General features: G+C 41.1%; 1 protein-coding gene across 2 annotated transcripts in view; it reads left to right on the top strand.

Moving 5' to 3' along the window:
• KDM4A (lysine demethylase 4A) overlaps positions 1-18,188 on the top strand; it is a 2,334,711-nt gene that overhangs the window by 395,882 nt on the left and 1,920,641 nt on the right. For both annotated transcript variants that reach the window (XM_044085421.1, XM_044085420.1), the window contains exon 7: positions 11,434-11,537. In XM_044085421.1, the coding sequence (XP_043941356.1) occupies positions 11,434-11,537 (104 nt within the window). The remainder of the gene's footprint in view (positions 1-11,433; positions 11,538-18,188) is intronic.

Raw genomic sequence — 18,188 nt, 5'->3', positions numbered from 1 at the left:
GTGTTAAGATGCCTAGGGTATTCTGTGAGCGAAACAAAGTCCAGTCTAGTACCCTCTCAGGACATGTGCTTTCTGGGTGTGAGACTGACTACAGCTTCCCAGATGGCCTTTTGACCCCGGACAAATAGAAAAGCCTTTCACTTTATTTCCATCAAATGTCTCTACAGTCCAGGCTGACTGCAAGGACAGTCCTTCAAGCCTTGGGGTTCATGGCATCTTGTATTCTGGTGCTTCCCAATGCCAAATTGCATATGAGGAAGCTTCAATGGTATCTCAAAATGTATGGACACAACACTGCCAAGATCTAGACACTGTCATTCAGATAATACCTTGCATTCAGAAGGAATTTTTGTGGTGGGCTCAGGAATGTCACCTAAACAAGGGACTCTCTGTGACCCGACCAGAGGCGAGTCAGATTCTAACGACAGATGCCTCGGACAAGGCTTGGGGAGCACACCTCAATGGAAAATGGGTGCAAGACACGTGGCCTGCCAGACTTCAACATTTGCATATCAACTTGAAGGAGATGTTAGCAGTCCAATATGCATTGATGGCTTTCAAGGATTTACTTCACCCAGGGCAGGTGTTGATTCTAACAGACAACACAACTGTCATGTGGTACATCAACAAGCAAGGGGACCTCATTCGTACCCTCTTTGCAGACAAGCGATGATTTTGTGGGAGACAGCTCTCAGTTACAACCTCAATCTTCAGGCAAGGTTTCTACCAGGAGCACAGAACTCCTTAGCAGATGTATTGAGCAGACAAATAGTGGATCCTCACGAGTGGAAATTGGATCCTCATGTATTTCAAAAGTTGACAGTGTCATGGGGAACTCCAGACATAGATCTGTTCGCTTCTCCACTAAATTACCAGTTGCCAAAGTTTTGCACAAAAAGGTTTCATCCCACAGCTTGAAGGTGGACGCTCTGTCATTCAGTTGGAACAATCTTCATGTATATGCCTTTCCACCTCTACCTCTTCTGCCCAAGGTTCTCTTGAAGGCCAGACAAGACAAGCCATCCATGATTCTGATAGCACCGGATTGGCCTCGACAACACTGGTACCCACTACTGAGGAGTTTGGTAGGAGAGCCTCCATGGCCTCTGCCTTTGATTCCGCACCTTTTGTCTCAGGAGGGCAATCACTTTCTCAATGTCAGAATTCAGTCTCTGCATCTAACAGCCTGGCATATTCTGTTTTAGACTCTGGAGGTTCTCAGCTTCCACAACAAGTTTTGAATGTTATTTTGGAGGCCAGGAGGCCTAGTACAAGGAAAGTTTATGCTGATAAATGGAGGAGATTTTTTATTTGGAGCAAAGGGAAGAACTTTGATGTTTCCAAGCCTAATTTGAGTGCTTCTTTACAATATCTTACTGAGTTATTGGACAAAGGTTTGTCCTTCTCCTCCATAAAGGTTCATGCTGCAGCCATTTCGCTAATTATGACTGTGACCCTCCTTTATTCTCTCATCCTTTGTTTAAGCAGTTTCTCAGAGGGGCAAAGAACATAAGACCCCCGTAGAGCTCCTACTCCTGCTTGGGATCTCAATTTTGTGTTGGAAAAGCTTACTCTACAACCTTTTGAGCCTGCAGCTACTGCCGAGTTAAAGTATTTGTCATGGAAGACTGCTTTTTTGTTGGCCATTACTTCTGCGAGAAGGGTTTCTGAATTACAGGCCCTTATGGCAGTGGAGCCTTTCTTGATTTTTCATAAGGATAGGGTATCTTTGCGTACTAATCCTTCCTTTATGCCTAAAGTGGTTTCTAGTGTGGCCTTAAACCAAACTATTCATTTGCCTACTTTTATGCAAATCCCCAAAATAAAGGGGAGAAGATTTTGCATACTTTGGATATTCACAGGCAGTTGCGTTATTATTTGAGCAGAACCAGGGAGTACAGACAGTCTCAGCAGTTGTTTGTTTCTTTTGCTTTGGGTTCACAGGGTAAACCTGTTTCAAAACAAACTATTTCTAAATGGATTGGGTTTTGTATTTCTTTTTGTTATTCCCATCATGGTAAGGAGATTCCGGCTGGAATCAGACCTCATTCCACTAGAGCTACTGCAACTTCTACTGCCTTTCTAAGGGGGGTAGCTACAAAGGATATTTTGGAAGCAGCCACTTGGAGTTCAGTACATACTTTTTCTAAACATTACCACCTTCCTCTTTATTCTAAGTCTAGGGCTGGATTTGCCACTGCAATATTACAGGGCATTTTAGCAGCTCCTAATGCTTTATGATTTTGCCAACCTCCCTTTCCCGTTGCTTTGGGATTCTACCCATAAGTAAGGACTGCAGCAATGTGAGATGAAGAACATAGTACAGTTTTGTACCTACCATAAATGTAGATGTTCAAGATCCACATTGCTGCAGTCCAATTTCCTCCCTCCTTCCCTCTGTAGCTTAGCATGGTTATATGGTTTGGGTGATGGCTGTAGTTGGGCATATCTTTTGGGAAGGTACTCTGTTTTTTGGCTGTGGCCTTTCTTTTAGGGCCTTCTGACATCTGGGGCAAGAAAAGACTGAGGATATGACGTCGGTCATGTGCTTTTATACCCTGACGCTCTGATTTCAGGGCTGTGCGCCCATGACCGACGTCAGCCTAATACTTTGGTATTCGGGCCGACCGAGGACAGCGGACTACCCATAAGTAAGGACTGCAGCAATGTGGATCTTCGAACATCTGCATTTATGGTAGGTACAAAACTGTACTTTTTTCACCGACCTGTTGCATTAGGGATCTGATATAATTATCGGTGTCTTTTTAACAGTTTTTCTTCTGCAAGTGTTTAAGTGATGTTCATTCTTGCCTCAGTCCAATGTCAGAAAAAGTTAACAATTGCATTTCTTGTGGGAAGCAAATATCTCATAAGGACTTCCATTCTTTTTGTATTCCTTGCCTAGGCCCAGACCACGATGTCACAGGTTGTCGGTTTTGTGCTAGGTTTAATAAACGAACTATCAAACGCCGTTTTGACTTCGCACGACATTACTTTGGTAGGAAATTTAATTATATCATGCCATCGGAGCAGCCGACGACCGGCATGCATAAAAAACGCAAGGATAAGGACAGGCAGCCTAGGAACAAGCCAGACTCTGAGGCCTCTGCTGGGCCTGTCGCTGGTTCTCCTGTTTTCAGTGAGGCGCCTACACAGCCCCTGACGACCGCAGAATTGGATCTCCAGACAGCTGCGCGTTCTCAAGCGGAGTGTACTAGGCCGACGCAGCCATCTTCATTAGGCCCTTCCGAGACCGGAGCAGAACGAGATCCCGGTGCAGTGGAAACACCTTCGGTTGCAGAAGGTGTCTTCAGACCGACTACACTCATCATTAAATCTTATACTAAGCTTAAAACTCCAGTAAAACCAAAAAAGACTGTACATCAGTCTACAGTTCAAGGCCCCATGCCTAAGAAACAGATACTTAAGATGGCTGAAGATTTGATTACCCTAATCAGGGCCCCCCCCCCCCCCCCCCAGATAAAAGACCAAAACAAGAGGAGGATTATGCTTTTTCTGACCAGGTTTCAATTTCCTCAGATTCTTCTGAAAACAAGATTACACTTTTCCCCCTTATGAAGACTCTGATGCTGAAGACTGTATCCCCTCAGCATCACCCCCTGAAGACTACTCCTTTGGGGAAACTATACATACCATGAGGGAACATTTCCACTGGGAAGGCCAGGACTACTCTGATTCTAAGAAAAGGCTCCGAGAGTTCCTTTTACTACCCCAGCACAGACCACTTGCTATCCCTCCAGTTTTAGATATTGTGGATGATGTTTACTTGGAGTCTAGTCTAAATCCAGACTCTCTACCTCCTGCTCCAGCCAAACCAGAACAGGTACTACAGAGTGCCTGACTCCCACAAATTCCTTTATAAAAGCCCTGTGGCTGACCCAGAAACAATTTCCCAGGGTCCCAAGGGGGCTAAAGCTTCTATGGCTAAAAATCCTGTGCCCTCTGAAAGGGATTCCAGAGCCCTAGATAGATGGGGAAAGAAACTATACACCTCAGCAACTCTGGCTACGAGAGCATTAAATTGTCAGTTTCACATGTTGAAATATCAGCAATTCCTAATGTCTCAATTAAAGCAAAAAATGAGCATACATTAAGAACAGTCTGAATTCAAGGAAATGCAGGATCTGTTGCATGCAGCTGAACAGGTGGGCAAACATACTTTACAATGTGGATTTGATTCATTGGAAGCTTCCTGTAGAGCAGCTGTTACTGGGTCTGTCATACGTAGACATGCTTGGTTAAAAGAACAAACCCTGCCTGATCATGTTAAAGCAAAATTATTGGATGCACCTTTACAGCAGGATGTATTATTTGGTGTCAAAGCAGAAGAGGTCTTAAAGAAAATGGAGGATAAGGCAAAGTCTATGCAGACGGTCAATGATTTTTTACAGGTACAACCCCCCTCGTTTCAACAGAAATTGGCCAACAAAAAACTGGTCCTTTCCAGCTTCTGGCAGATCACAGAGGGGCAAATACAGATGCCCAAGGGGCAGAGGTCAGTCACAAGGCCCTTACAAACCTCGCCAGTGGGGTACTGCTACCCAGAAAGGAGGAGAAGACAGGCCCCAAGCTAGCAGAAGACTAACACAATGACTCAGTCCTCAAACTACCAAGCAAATCTCTCCTGGCAGTCCCCTTGGGAGGAAAATTAGCATTTTTTGCAGACAACTGACACATCATCACAAGAGACAAATGGGTCCTAAACATTGTCTCACAAGGATACAGATTCCACTTTCATACCTTGCCAAGGAAAAAAGGAATGCCAAACCTGCCACCAAATCAATGGGCAGAGGTACAAAAACAAATTACAGCTCTCATGGACATGAGAGCCATTCAACAGGTACCTACACAGGATGAAGGACAAGGATTTTACTCAAGATTCTTTCTAGTCCCAAGAAAAGACAAAGCATGGAGACCCATTCTGGATCTTTCAGTTCTGAACACCTATCTGCAAGTACCAAAATTCAAGATGCTAACACTACAGCAGCTTCTTCCCTTGCTGGGCAAGAATGCTTGGCTAGTAATGTTGGACCTCAAGGAGGCATACCTGCATGTCCCTATCAGACAAAATTGCAGAAGATACCGCCATTTCATTGCAGGTTCAACACACTATCAATTCTCTGCACTGCCCTTTGGCTTATCTACTGCGCCCAGGGTCTTCACAAAATGCCTGGCACCAGTAATTGCATACTGCAGACAAAGAGGAATTCAAATATACCCATACCTGGATGACTGTCTTATTCAAGCAGAAAGCAAGGACATTCCTTTAAAGCATCTGGCATTTGTCAAACACCTTCTAATTTGCCTAGGGTACACAGTAAACGAAAAGATATCAAAACTAGTGCCCTCACAAAACATAATATTCCTGTTTGCCAGCTTGAATACAATGGCCCAGATGGCTTATCTCATGCCAGACAAGCAACAACAGCTGACTCAATATTGCAAAATAATGGCAACAAAGACCCAACTCCCTGCAAGAAAAATTCTGCAGGCCTTGGGATTCATGGCATCTTGCATACTACTAATACCATTTGCAAAACTGCATATGAGGAAATTACAATGGTACCTGAAAAGCGTATGGACTCAGCACAGCCACAGCTTGGAAACAATGATACCACTCATTCCCTGCCTTCAACAGGAGTTTCTGTGGTGGGCACAGCCATGTCACCTCAACAAGGTCAGCCTTTCACCTTACCCACAGCCAGGCAAACATGACAACAGATGCATCGGACTATGCCTGGGGAGCACACATGGCAGGACAGTGCATTCAGGGCAAATGGACTACAGATCAGAGGCATCTGCATATCAATCAAAAAGAAATGCTAGCAGTACAGAATGCCCTAACAGCTTTCAAGGACCTCTTACACCCAGGACAACTAATAATAAAGACGGACAACACCACAGTAATGTGGTACATAAACAAGCAAGGGGGCACACATTCCTACCCTCTATGCAGGCAGGCAATGACCTTGTGGAACACAGCACTGTCTGACCAGGTTCAATTACAAGCACAATTCCTGCCAGGAAAGAAAAACACGTTGGCAGACGACCTAAGCAGAAACATCATGGATCCACACGAGTGGAAACTAGATCCACAAGTATTTGCAGTGATAGCTCAAAAATGGGGACGGCCACAAATAGATCCGTTTGCCAGCCCCCAAAACTACCAACTTCAAAAATTTTGCACAAGGACATTCCATCCACAAGCTTGGAAAGTGGACGCCCTCTCATTCAGTTGGAAAACATTAACAGTGTATGCCTTTCCTCCACTGCCTCTTCTAGCAAAGGTACTGCTGAAAGTCAGATGAGAGAGGCCACAAATGGTACTCATTGCACCAGACTGGCCACGCCAGCATTGATATCCAATTCTAAGGAACATGGCCCACCATGGATTTTACCACAAATTCCTCACCTAGCGAGACAATCAGATTCTACACAGCCAGCTCAAGACTTTAAACCTGGCTGCATGGCAAATTACCTAAACAACCAGCCAACTCCTCTATCCAAAGCTGTTATGGATGTCATTCTGGAGGCCAGGAGGCCCAGCACCAGAAAAACCTATTCAGACAAATGGAAAGATTTTGCGCCTGGAACCAGAGATCATTCAACAACAGGATGATTTATTTAAACTTTATGGTGATGGCCCGACAGAGGTTTTATTGCAAGATGTTCTTGACAAGGTATGAAACCAAGTTGCTTGATATTAAGAAAAAGAAATTGGCTCGAGATATGGATGATTTCAGAAAACAAAACGTTTTTATGTGGCCCAGAAACATTAGTTCTGATGCAGTAACTATTAACAACCGACAACAACGTGGAAAGGAAGTGCGCCTACCAACGGATTGGTCATGTGAAAGGCACAGCCAATAGAATTACTCCGAACGAAGAAGAACGAATGCCAACAGAGAGGTCTGAAGAGAGACATGAACGGCTATACGGGACAACACCAATGATGAAGGCCAGGAACATACTGTGGATGGTTTGGCGTCGCCACAGCAAGCTACATCCACGTATTCTACACCCATGGAAGTACCTACTGGTTCACATATAACAACGGAAGGTGAAGTGGTTATACGCCATATGACTGATGTCAGACGAAAAATATTGATGGATGGACCGCGTAAATTGGATTTTTCGGCTTTTCCCCTGCCGATAAGAACAGCAAGGAAAAAATCAATAGACTTGGATCCACAACGAGGGCAGACACGCAAGGAAGCACCGCAACAACAACAGGTGCGTACCATAAAGAAAATGTGGACACAAGAGACTTAGTTTGGAACATATCACAGTATGTATTATCTTTCAATGAACATGAGCTGTTGAACAAGGGCTTGGGTTTTATACCAACGGTTTGTACCGATGTTAGTGATGCTATTTTGTCTGTACGCATGTTTGCTCGTGAACTTGCTTTGAAATTAACAATGGGCCAAAACTCTAATAGAGAATGTTTTGTTTATAAAAAGAAGAGTAACTATGTTACACAAATGCCACCAAACGTAGACACTTTTTTGAAAGCTGTTGAGAATACGGTTTATAATGATGCTTATTTTTCAAAATCTAATAATGGACACAATTTAGATACAAAGGAAGTTGAAGCATTAAAGAGCTTACAAAATAATGATTAAATTGCCATTAGACCATCAGATAAAGGTGGCCCGATTGTTGTTATGGATGCATCATATTATATGAACACAATGTTAGAAATGCTTAACACTGATGCTTATGAGGAGGTCAGTTTAGAAAACATACATGATATCTTGAGAAATATATATTTGTCGCTCTTAGAATGCTCAAAGATGGGCATTATTACCAAAGAGTTATTTAATTATTTTAATATTGAACACCCACTGATTCCAAGAATGCATGGTTTGCCCAAGATTCATAAACACCCTACCCACCCTAAATTTAGACCCATTGTGGCGGGGGCTGGATGGGTTACAGAACCTTTGTCCATTTATTTGGATCAAGAGCTGAAAGATGTTTTGTCTAGGTACACCTATGTTTTGAAGGATACCGAACATTTTTTGAGAGACCTACATGAGTTTATGCATTGTCGTAATGACACTAAGGATTTAACATTCGTTACCATGGACGTTGAAGCCTTGTTTACCAGCATTCCCAAAATTTGGGTGCAAGAATATTACAGAAATTATTGGTAAATGAGAATGGAATGGAGGTTTTGAAAGTAGACTTCCTTTGCTTTTTGTTAGAGATGGTATTAGACAATAAGAGATTCTTGTTTAACAACAAATATTTTAAGCAAAAGAGGGGAGTTTCTATGGGCACTAGTTGTGCCAACACCTATGCTAACCTTATTATGGTTGCATGGGAGCAAGAGCATTTGATAGGTTACCCGAATGTCCTGTTTTACAGGCGTTTTGTGGATGACCTCTTTCTCATTTGGCAAGGGAAGGAAGAAGGTTGCACTGACCTATTTGAACTGGTTAACTCCACCAGTGATTTTTTAAAGTTTACAATGTGTCATTCTATTAGTAGGATAGATTTTTTGGATGTCACATTATATGTGGAAGCCAATACATTGAAAACCAAGGTATATCGAAAACCATGCTATCGCCCAGCGTTTCTGCATCGCGAAAGTATGCATAATCCAATGTTGTTTGACAACATTGTGAAAGGACAGGCTATGAGACTTTCTCAGCTATGCTGTGATGATTTGATATTGCGGGTGGAATTGGACCAACTGAAGGAAGGCTTTCTGAAAAGGGGCTATAAAGAGGATGAGATTAATAGGGTCTATACACAGATGGGAGAACTTAGAAAGGACAGAGCTAAGCCAATTTTTTCATCTGGTAACTCTGGTACAAGAGTGGTTAATAAAAAAGAACGATCAACTCTTTCCATTGTTGTAGCATACAGCAACAATGTCAATCAGGTACAGAAAGTCATAAATGATAATTGGCATATATTGTTGGTAGATGACGAAACAAAAAAGTTAGTTGGTAACTTTCCCACTTTTACATACAAAAATTGTAAGAGTTTGCAACAACACCTATGTTATCAGACGAAAGTAACTAGATTGTATAATGAAATAAATTCATCATTACTGGGCACTAAGAAATGTGGAACTTGTGCACAGTGCACATACATTGATGAATCAAGGTTTTTCAGACACCCGGATACAGGTTATCTGTGGCAACTAAGGAATAAAGGTGACTGTGCCACTAGGAATGTGATCTATATTGCCCATTGCACCATCTGTTTTTGTTTATTATTGGCAAAACAAACAGGTCGTTAAGAGAACGGATAAGAGACCACGTCTATAGTATTCAGAGAAAAGAAGAATATAATGCTATAGCTAAACACGTCAGCAAAGAAGGTACACAACATACTTTTTTGTTTCAAATATTACACATCCAGCCTGAGAATATACGCCTAGGTAACATAGTTAATGATACCGAAAGTGCTGAATTAAAATGGATTCTTAGGTTAGGAGCACATAGGGGACGGGGTCTAAATGATGCTATATCCCTGAAACCCATATTGAATGCTAGGAAACTCAGATAGCCTTTGGTGATTTTGTTAAGCAGAATTAGGATATATTATTATTACCTTAGCTAGATTTTAGATCTTTATAATTCTATTAGAACATATATTATATGCTATATATATGTTTATTATATATTTTTAATTTTTTACGTTTTAAACTGTGGTTTACAAATGTTCCATATGCCTTTAATTGTAGGCTGTACATCAAATGCATGAGACTCTTAATTGATTAATTAATATAATTAAGTGATTTGTATTTTGATATTTAATGAACACTGCGATTTGAATTTTTAACGTCTGATGAAGCGGATTAGTAAGTCCGTGAAAGAGCTAACGTTTCTTTTTACTGTTTATTAAATACAGTTGTATTTTTACATTAGTCTGTCTATTGTGGATATTTCATCATTTGAATAACTGAAACCTTGTCTGTTGCCTCGTATTAAGGGACCTTTTGGATATTTATTGGGTACTTGGACTGTTTTTATTTTTTCATATATATATATATATATATATATATATATATATATGTGTATGTGTGTGTGTGTGTGTGTTTGTATATATTTGTATATATCTGTCTACATTTCTTAATCGAAATTTCACAGTAAGAAACTTAGAAACCCACTTAAGCGAAAGTGCTCTACATCAAAAGTGCACTTTCGCAAAGGGCAACTCAAAACAAACTACTTTAAACACGATTTTGCAAGCCCGCCTGCACCCGCCAACTTAAATATACTAACTCTGACATTGCACTACAGTGGGGAAAAGGATATATTTCCTTATCCCCACTGTAATGTACTTCGGTGAATAGGATTTTGTGAAAGTGCACTGTCGATGTAGTGCACTTTCGCTTAAGTGGTTCGGTCTTCTGTTTGGCAAAAAAGTGTGTCTTTTGACTAACAGAAGTAGACCCATATAGAGATATATATATATATATATATATATATATGTGGGTCTACTTCAGAAGATCGACAGACCATTTGATTGACATTCATTTGGTCATCAACCAGTATTCATGGCACTTAACAGGGATTTGCCCCCTCCCCAATGTTGTGCGACCCTGGAGTTGATATATATAGTTTGGGGGTGTGTAGGGGGCACAGCCCCCCTCCTATTTTCATTTAAAAGCATGAAAATACAAGATAAACTACGCATTTTAAATGAAAATAGGTTGGGGGCTTCACCTCCCCCACATCCCCCAGTGTGGGGGCTGTGCCCCCACACCCCCCAACTATATATATCAACTCCAGGGTCGTACAACTTTGAGGAGGGGGGCAATCCCTGTTAAGTACCTTGAATACTGGTTGTCGACCAAATGAGCTGTCGACCAAATGAATGTTGATCAAATGGTCTGTCGATCTTCTGAAGTAGACCTATATATATATATATATATATATATATATATGTAGTTATATGTGTGTATGTGTGTGTATGTATTATCTATACAGGCATGTGTGAAATATACATGTGTGTATATATAAAATGTGTGTGGATTTTGTTTGTATTGTGTAGTGTATATGAATGAAAAATGTTAATATGGTTTTATTCTGTTTTGTGTTAATGTATGTGTGCCTGTGTCTTAAGAGATAATTTAGTAAAATAATGCTTTAGTACCACTTTTCTGGCACACACTTCCTCAATCTTTAGGGAAGAGTTTCAGCTTCTAGTATTTTCTGTTTCTAAACAAGTGTGTGGTGTTATGCTTTCTTTTCAATTATTGTTTGATTTGAGTGCACAAATTATTAGGCAATAGAGATGCATTAGTTGTTTAATTGTAAAAATGATCAAGACATGGTGATATTTTGGGGAAGGTGTTCTCTTTTACTGTACTTCATTATTATTTTTGACGTTTATGAATCTTAAGTATTGTGTGTTTCATGTGTTGACTGCATATATGTCTTTTGGTAGGATTTTTCCCTGGAAGTGCCCAGAATTGCGAGGCTTTTCTCCGACATAAGATGACCCTCATTTCTCCTTTTATTCTGAAGAAGTATGGTATTCCTTTTGACAAGGTGAGCACAGCACTGTAAAATAGAAATAAACTGGTAGAATGCTGTAATTGTTTGAGCCTGTCCCCAAACATTTCCTTTTTCTGTGAAGTAAGCTCAAAACTTTCTGTATGCTGTCATGTCCTGTGAAGTAATGAATCCAGACAGTGACAATGTCTCGTCTTTGGTCTGAGAGACATTCATCTGCAGAGCTGTTGTGTTTTGATATTAAAAGTTGTTTAAGATAATGGCTTGCTTTAGTTGCTTGCATTCCTTAGTTTTGATATGTAGCCATACTGGATGCAACAGAGATGCGTATTTTTTCATGGCTGACTTTGGGTGCAGAAAACGTTGTGTAACAGACTGTCCTCCTATTCCTATGTTGCAATATTCATACTGTGGAGTTTCCAGCCCACAGGTGATCTGACGTCGGCTCCTATACAAAAGCTTAAGACTGGCAGCTGTAGGTGTATGGGACCATAAACCAGGGACTATAAATGTGACGTCTGCATACACAGACCTCAGAACTTTTCAGCCGCAGATGAGGTACGCTTCGACCATTCCGCTTAGTCCTTAGACTTCAAAAAAGATAAAGTACCCTGTTGGGGTTTTCGTTTTTCTTACTGCTTGAGCTTGGTTGCTGTAGGTTTTGTTTCATCTATTTAGCCGATGTCTGAGAAAAAGAGCAAATGTAATTGTATGCGTCAGATACTGCATAAGGATTTACACATCAAGTGCGTGTTTGGCTTAGGTGACGAAGCATGACCATAAGGCCTGCCCCATTTGTCAGTCATTCGTACCAAAAACCCTTCGTAGCCGTCTGGCAGCTTTAAATTTGTATTTTGAGATTCATAGATTTAAACATCTTGCTCGCAGGATGGATCCCGAGTCGGCCGCCCAGTCCGAACAACAGAGGAAGAAGGCCAAGGTTTCCAGGTCTACTCCCATTGCAGCTCCGCCATTGGATGTTCTGCCGACTACCGATATAGGGACCGAGGGACAAGTCTGTTCTTCGTCAGCTTCGATGGATCTTCTGGAAGCGGCCTTTATACCAGCTGCGGAGAGCACATCAGCGGAGCCGACCCAGACGCCAGCCTCAACAGATGTCGAGGGGGAGCCAGTACTTTGTCAGCTGACCGAGACTCCCCCTGCTCTAGGCCGACTCCTAAGCCAGCACCAAACACTTGAGCCCTGTGCCTCAAGCTACTCCAGATTGGCAGACATTCACCATTTCCTTGCTGCAGGCCTTTATGGCCCTTAGGTCTACAGGCCCTGCACCTACGGACATTCCAGTGCTGAGCCGTAGGCCAGCCTCTGCTTCTACACTCCCTTTAATCACTACTCAGCAGGGAGAAAAAGAAGAACCTGAACAACACAATTCCTCTTCTGAGGAATCTGTTTGTGTGTCAAATTGATTCTCCTCTGGACTATTACTCCCCAGACGAAGACTCTGTTGAGGGTGATTCTCCTCCAGAGGATATTTCCTTTGGGAAAATGATCACAAAAATGAAAGAGTACTTCAAGTGGGATACTACCTTGATGACAGATACCCAGAAAAGATATTTTGAGCTTCTGCAGTTAGAATCTCCCTCCCCCTCAGCTATTCCCCTAGTTCTACCAGCCTTTCTGGACACCTTTAATTCAGCTTCTAAGAATCCATATTCTCAACCACCTGCCCCTAAAAGGCCAGATAGATTTTATAAAGTTTCTAATGAAACCTCACATGGCTGACCCTGCAGTCACTGCTCTGTCTCCTAACAGACAATCTAGGCAATTGCCCTCTGCTTCCCTTTTGCTCACAGACAAGGACAGCAAGACCATGGACAGAATGGGTGAAAGTGTATACCTCCTCCACCTTAGCCTTTAGGGTTATAAATTGCCAAACATAGCCTTTAGGGCTGTAAATTATCAAACACACATGGTAAAGTATGCCTTAGACCTGGTTTCCCAGGCCTCGACCTTGCTAGCTTCTACCCCTGACTGTCCCACAAAAAAAAATTACATTGCATCTAAACTGTCTTTAGCTACTCAAGTAGTCAGACACTCGATTAATTGCAGTTATGATACAGCAGAAGCATCAATCAGGTCTGCTGCATCTGCATCTGTGTTACGTAGATATTCCTGGCTAGGCCTTCAACCTCTACCAGAGGACTTTAAATCCAAGATAATGGATGCTCCACTAGAGCACAGTCTCTTATTTGGTAAGCATTCAGCAGAGCTTTTGAAAAATCTACAAGAAAAAAGTAAAGAACTTCAAGACATCAAGCACTTGCTGGTGTTCCCCATTCCCCAGATATTACAGGAACTACCCTGCTAAGACTTCTTATGTAAGAATAACTCCGTCTACATCTCGTCCTTCATCTTCTAGACCTCGTAAAGGATTCAGGAGATTGCCTTACTCTATTATACATCTCGTCCTTCCTCCTATAGACCTTGTAAAGGGTTCAGGAGATTGCCTTACTCTAGACCTCCTAATTCCCAGGGACCTGCCAAGCAGCCTTTTCCTGACCGTGGAGGTTCCACTTCAGCTTGACTGCCTGGATCAGCTCCCTCTTTCCACCCACCTTACCCAATGCCTCCCTTTCTGGAAAACAATTACCTCAGATACTTGGGTGCCTTCCATCTTCCAAAAATAAGTTTTTCTATCTTGGAAGGAAAAGCCAAGGCCAAAAAGAATTCCCTTCACTCCAAGAAACCAGTTATATTTATTCCCTCTTATATTGAAAGAACTCCTGACTCTAGGAACTATACGACCAGTTCCGTCAGGACAGGCAGGAAAAGGCTTCTATTCCCACCTTTTCCTAGTCCCCAAAAGGGATGGCCCTTGAAGACCAATCCTGGACTTGACTTATCTAAACCTGTTCCTAAAGGTTCCATCCTTCAGCATGCTCTCCTTACAAATTTTGCTACCTCTCATTCCACCCAAAGCCTTCATGGTCACTCTGGATCTAAAGGATGCCTACCTACACATCCCTGTCAGATCCTCCCACAGGAGGTTTCTGTGCTTCACTGGATATGTTTCACACTTTCCATTTGCAGCCTTGCCCTTTGGCTTGTGTACTGCTCCCAGAGTATTTACAAAGTGCTTGGCCCCAGCCATTGCCTATTGCAGAACCAAGGGACTCCAAATCTACCCTTACCTGGATGACATTCTTATTCTGGCAGAATCAGAATCCACCCTGCAAAACCATCTCAAATTCACAGCGACTGTCCTCCACAACTTGGGCTTCACTATCATCCTCCAGAAGTCCTCACTTCTTCCTCAGCAGGACAAAGTTTTCCTAGGCTGTAAGATAAGAATAGACTTGCTGAGATTCTTTCTCCCACTGGACAAAGTGCACTCTCTCCAGCCATTTTCAAGGCCTACTTACGAAATCCCATCTTTCTGCAAGACAATTTCTGCAAGTTCACGGTCTCATGGCAGCAACCATTCCCATGCTCCCATTAACCAAGATGCACATGAGAAAATTCCAGTGGTATTTAAAAAATGTATGGTCTCAAAGCCAACATTATTAGACAAATCTATTCCCCTCCTGCCGTGCCTAAAAACAGAACTAAAGTGGTGGATTCAGCAATTTTCACAGAACCAGGTGAAAAATTATATGGAGCTGCTCTGCTTACTGCTTGCTTACTGTGGGATTTGAAGTCTTCTTAAGACACACAGTCTTGCTGTGCTGTTTACTGCTGAATCAGAGACACATAGCTCTGCATGACTCCATCTGTAGTCTGTTTAAAGCACCAAGCCTTTCAAATTGCACACTGATAAAGAAATATATTTTGCAGCTATAAGCACAGTTACAGATAACTTATTTTATAACAAACCACACGTAGTCTGTCAGATTTGTAGCATATATTTACAAAGTTTTCCTTCATTACAGATATGAATGATGACTTCTACAAAATATCTCTCTCTGTCCTTCTCTCACATAACTGAATTACTACAATAGCTATATACAGAGCTAGTCACGCACACATTTCCTCTTGGTATGTTTTTCTGGCCTTGTGTGGGAAGTCACATAATGTCTGTTTTTAGACTTTTCTATTGTCCTTTTGTGATTTAAGCACTCTTGCTGATGTGAGGATGCCATTCTGAAAGGAAACATCTGTATAAGCTGTTCCTACTGGAAAAACATCACGTATTGCTGAATTTATATTTGTAATGCTTGTTTTCCAGTATTGCTTTGTTAGGCATTTCCTGATGCTGTGAAGAGAAGCCTGTCTGTCATACATATAGTATGAATGCACATTGTAAACTCTATACATATAGGTTCATAGGTTCATAGGTTCATACTAGGCTATCTGCCCGAGGGCATTTACAAGCCTAGCCCATCGTTTTGTGGCTTAGGCCACCCCTTTAGTATGGGGAACTATACCCATTATTTTTCTGTGCCTCTGTCGAGCAGTGACACTGAGGTAATCCCTGGGGTATATCTGCGATCTCCCATCCATTGGTCAAGATTTCTCTTGAACAGGGCCAGCGAGGTGCTCTGCCTCACATGTACCGGGATTTTGTTCCACAGCATAGGGAGTCTTTGGGTGATGAATCTATCCCTCCAGCACGTCCTATTAATAGCCGTGTCAAGGTTTAAGTCTCCCGCCCTTGTGGCTCTGATGGATCTAGATTTTTGAGGTGAAGCATATTCATCAAATCTGGGTTTGACATGGCCTTGTATGTTAGGCAAAGGTCACCTCTGAGCAAGCGGTGGCGACTGAATAGAGCTGGAGTTCTTTCAGTCGGGCAGCATAGGACAGATTTTGAGACCCTTTATCCTTTTGGTGAGGAACTTTTGTGGCCTCTCCAGCTGCTGCAAGTGTCGGGTCAGATACATTCGAATGGGGCATTGTACTCAATCATTGGTCTGATGAGTGATGAGTAAAGGGAGACTATGACCTCCTTGATCTAGATGAGAATCCCTTCATGATAAGGTGGGCAATGTAGAAGGTCTTCCTAACTACTTTAGCTACATGGGTGTCGAATGACAGACTACTATCAACCTGGGTCCCCAGGTCCCTGATAACTTCTTCTGTGCTCAGTGGATTGCCACCTATTTGGTAGCTAGGGGTAACCTTGTTTTTCCCGAAGGGTATGACTATGCATTTTTGGCATTTAACTTTAGGCCGTGGCTCTGGCACCAGTTATCCGTTTCTGTGAGACCCTTCTGAAGGATATCTGTGTCAGATGTGTTTTCTACTATGGCGCCCAGTTTGCAGTCATCTGCAAACTTTGTCAGCCATAACCCTCCTGTGTTTGCTTGTACTTCGGAAAAGTAGATGCCAAACAAGAGTGGGCCCAGGACTGAGCCCTGTGGGACACCACTTGTGACAGGCTTTGAGTCTGACATGGCGCCAGCAGCTCTGACCCTGTGGGTTCTGTCACTCAGCCAGTTTGCATATATTCAAGCAAACTTTTTCTTTCAGCATATTTACAACATAATTAATTTCAGCCTTATATTCATAATATCTTAACAATTCCCTCTGTTTTTAAACATACTCAAAACATTCTATATAAAAAACACATTAAGAAACAAAACCTTTAGTCCTTTTTGATACAAGTCAAAATGCAATTTTACATAGTTAATACAATGAAAACATGTATTACTACCAAACCTGAATGTATTTAACAACTTTTCCTTTTGCAGACCATTCTGTGAAAATATTTGATCAGTTATGAGCTGTGTCTGTTTTAATTTTACTTGATTAATTTATTATTTTGCAATCACAGAATTTAATTTATGACTTAGAATTGTTTCATTAACTCTTTGCAACTGTTGAATTAACTATAAGAGACAATAACTATGTGCTACTGCAAGCATTTATGCACTGCTGAAAATATACAGTTTTAATGTCATTTTAACCATCACATTGTGTTCATGTCTCTGAACTGCTCAATAACATCTTGGTAAAATACTGAACTGGGCTTAGATAATAAATATTTGAAAGCAATTATTTTACTGGGGTAAAACCAGTGATATTACAACTTGACAAATTACTTTTGAACTTATTACAATGTATCCTGATCAGTGTATTTACACAGACTGTTTGCTATTTATGCATTTCAATCTAGTAGGTATCCTGGACCCATTGTTTTCTTTAAATATGTTTTTTTCACACATATTCATTACTAGACATTAATTTCATTTCTACTGATTTTTTCTGCATTTGTACATACAAAGACTATCATTTGTACTGAAATTTTCTACATTTGTACATACAAAGACTGTAAAGTACATTTAGTCTAATCTTACAAATTTAATAACATTAATATTGAGCAAAATCTTGGAAAATGTTTATGTCTCTTTAGAAATATCTAGTGGAATTGCCACCAAAGGCATATGTCCTGTTATTTTAAACTACATACTTAACAATTAAAAATGTTCATGCTTTTTTATACCAGCATTGTGTTGCCAAAAACATATTAAAAATAGTGACCATTCTTGCTATTAGAAACATTTATGCATTTTGCATATCTTTATTCTCTCTTGTATAGCTTTAATAAAGCAATTTTAAATCATCTCTTGTTTTTTAAACCATCTCTTGTATAGCTTTACAATTTAACAGGTTGTAAATACAATTTAATTCTAAACAATACAATAATAACCATTATGATAGCTATTAACAACTTGTAAAATATCTTATCCTGTCATGTTTAATCCACTTTACCAGTATTTCTAATAC

Source organism: Protopterus annectens, chromosome 10.part0, assembly GCF_019279795.1.
Source record: "Protopterus annectens isolate FY-2018-M chromosome 10.part0, PAN1.0, whole genome shotgun sequence".
In the NCBI taxonomy this organism is placed as follows: domain Eukaryota; kingdom Metazoa; phylum Chordata; order Ceratodontiformes; family Protopteridae; genus Protopterus; species Protopterus annectens.
Note: the sequence above shows the minus strand (reverse complement) of the source record. Positions and strands in the feature narration are given on the sequence as shown.